At 36.9% G+C, this 2,695-nt stretch overlaps 1 protein-coding gene across 2 annotated transcripts in view; it reads left to right on the top strand.

Moving 5' to 3' along the window:
- Positions 1–2,695, top strand: part of LOC117173274 (protein mesh) — a 57,456-nt gene that overhangs the window by 11,484 nt on the left and 43,277 nt on the right. For both annotated transcript variants that reach the window (XM_033361748.1, XM_033361747.1), the window contains exons 6-7: positions 252–420; positions 708–965. In XM_033361748.1, the coding sequence (XP_033217639.1) occupies positions 252–420; positions 708–965 (427 nt within the window). The remainder of the gene's footprint in view (positions 1–251; positions 421–707; positions 966–2,695) is intronic.

Consider the following 2,695-nt stretch of genomic DNA (forward strand, 5'->3'; position numbering starts at 1 on the left):
TCATTTATCCACTCAAAATATTTGGTGCATTTTGTTTCAATAGAAAAAAAATTATCCTTAAAAAATGGGGTGGCCCTATAAATATGGGACACACTGTATGCAACTTGAGTATTGCTATATTTAGAAGGTTTTCTATTGATATAACATAAATGATATGAACAAAATTTGCACTAAAAAGTCGAAAAAATTGCATATCAGTATGTAATGTCGAGAAAACATTTTCGTTTAATACACCAATTTATCATTTTCAGATTGGTTTTAACGCAGGAAACGGAACTCAAAGTTACGAATATAAACCTTACTCACAGCAATCTACACTTCGGGATTTAGTTGGTAGAGGATGGGCAAATGGCTTCCCGGGTCGTCATATTTTCAGGTTAGATGAAAAAATCATGCTTGGGACGTGCAACAAAGATATCGGTGAGTATTGAATAAATTGCTAGGTGACAAGTTTCTATTACTGTGTCGCAACAAGAATGTAACTATTGAACAAAACAATGCAATTACACGGTGACATAACATCAATGTAATATTCTAACGTTACACGTATGTATTCTTGTTTCATACAAAATGTAGCATCGTTATATAGCAAGAATGTACATTTGTTACTTAATACAAATTTTACATTCATAAATAATATTTTAATTTTACAAAATGTTACCTTGTAACATAAAACAGTTGTAAATGTTTACAAATTTATTTTGCAGCTGGTGCTCACTTGCCTCTTGTTTTTGCACCCGAAAGTGGAAATATGCTCGGCGGAACAGTTGTTAATATAACAGGTCCTTGCTTTGAGAAGGACGATAAAGTAAAATGCCGTTTCGACACAGAGGATGTTGTAGGTACCGTCATTGATAGGAATCGCGCCATTTGTATCCAACCGTTTGTTAAAGCTGAGGGTTACATCCGTTTCGCAATCTCTATTGGCAGTGGGAGGTATGACTGGAAAGGACAATTTTTCATTGGTAAGTACATCTCTTTGCTTTTTTCAACACTGTTATTGTGATTTGAATAGTACTGTCAAATAGGCATGTTTCTTTTGAGTAACTTTCTTATAAATTTCACGGTTGATTTACTTATAAATTGAAATCCATGTAACATTTCTGTAAAATTTATACATTGATATAATGTGAGGGGCACATAACTCACGAAATCACTGTAAAAATGTTGTTGCATGCTTGGAAACACTTGATATTAATGTAAAATCGATTTTAATCACGTAAAATGAAATACAATCACATGATATCAGTTACAACTCGTGTGGAAAAGTTTCAATGGGTGAACCATAGGTCAACAATGGTATTAGCGTAGGGTGAGCGTGGTATGAGCGTGGGTTAAGCATGGCGTATGGGTGGGGTAAGCGTGGGATAAATGTGGCTCAAGATTGGGTCAATGTTCACCCACGGTCGTCCGACGGTTATCCCATGCTTATGAACAATGAGTCAAGCATGGCTAATGGCCCCTCTCCAATGCTTCGTCCACGGTCGAAGGTGTTTTGGTTTGAATTGAACTTTGGCAAAATATTCGAAGATGGACACAATCTACTACATTTTCCCAACTTCAAGAAAGGATTTGTGGATAAATAGTTTCTTTTATCGGACTTTACAACATTTTTGAAAAGCAACATCATCCAATCAATTTTTCAGCAGAATTTCCGGAAAAAATTACTTTTATTGGATTTTGCGAAATTGTTGACTAGAAACATTATTAACATAACTTTGTTCGATTTTTCAAGATACTATACCCGCGTGAAAAAAGTTTGCATGGCTCAAATATGACAATACACTTAGAAACATCTGGCTCTAAGCATGGGCCTTGCTCTTGTCCGTATCTCATGCTTAGGACACGCTGCATACAAATGAATACATACTCAAAAAAACATCCAATTATTAGAGTAAATTAGCCTGCGCTCAAAATTAAAATCTTAGGTTTGCCAATAGCTGATAAGTCTGTAAATGGAAAGTTTTCAATAACCGGGTGCATCCGATCGTTCACCAATGTCGGGGCGACGACCCGGGTGCGCCGGATCACGCACCAGGTCATTTAAAAGGTCATCCACAAGAACTTTTTCGCAATTTAAATTTTTTCAATAACCAAAAACATTATAAATGGTTAGTCGACGACCCGGGTGCGCAGGGTCGTGGACCAGGTCGTTTAACACGTATTCTGCAAAAACTTTTTCAAAATTGAAGTCTTTCCAACACCTAAAATAGGTAACAATGGTAAGGCGATGACTCGGGTGCACCGGATTGTGCATCAGGTTATTTAAAACGTCATCTACGAGAACTCTATGAAAATTAAATTTTTGTCAATAACCAAAACAATTACAAATGTTGAGTCTACGAACGGAGCGCGCAGAATCGTACACTAGTTAGTGTTGTAACGCGTATTCTACAAGAACATTTTCAAAATCCCAATTTTTTCAACACCCAAAATAACTACTAATGGCGAGACGACGACCCGGGTGCGCTGGATCACACACCAGGTCATTTAAAAGGTCATCCACAAGAACTTTTTCGCAATTTAAATTTTGTCAATAACCAAAACAATTACAAATGGTTAGTCGACGAGCCGGGTGCTCAAGGTCGTGGAACAGGTAGTGTAACACGTATTCTGCAGAAACTTTTTCAAAATTGAAGTTTTTCCAACAACTAAAATAGGTACTAATGGTGAGGTGATGCGTCAGGTGTGCCGG

This window comes from Belonocnema kinseyi, chromosome 5, assembly GCF_010883055.1.
Source record: "Belonocnema kinseyi isolate 2016_QV_RU_SX_M_011 chromosome 5, B_treatae_v1, whole genome shotgun sequence".
Lineage (NCBI taxonomy): Eukaryota > Metazoa > Arthropoda > Insecta > Hymenoptera > Cynipidae > Belonocnema > Belonocnema kinseyi.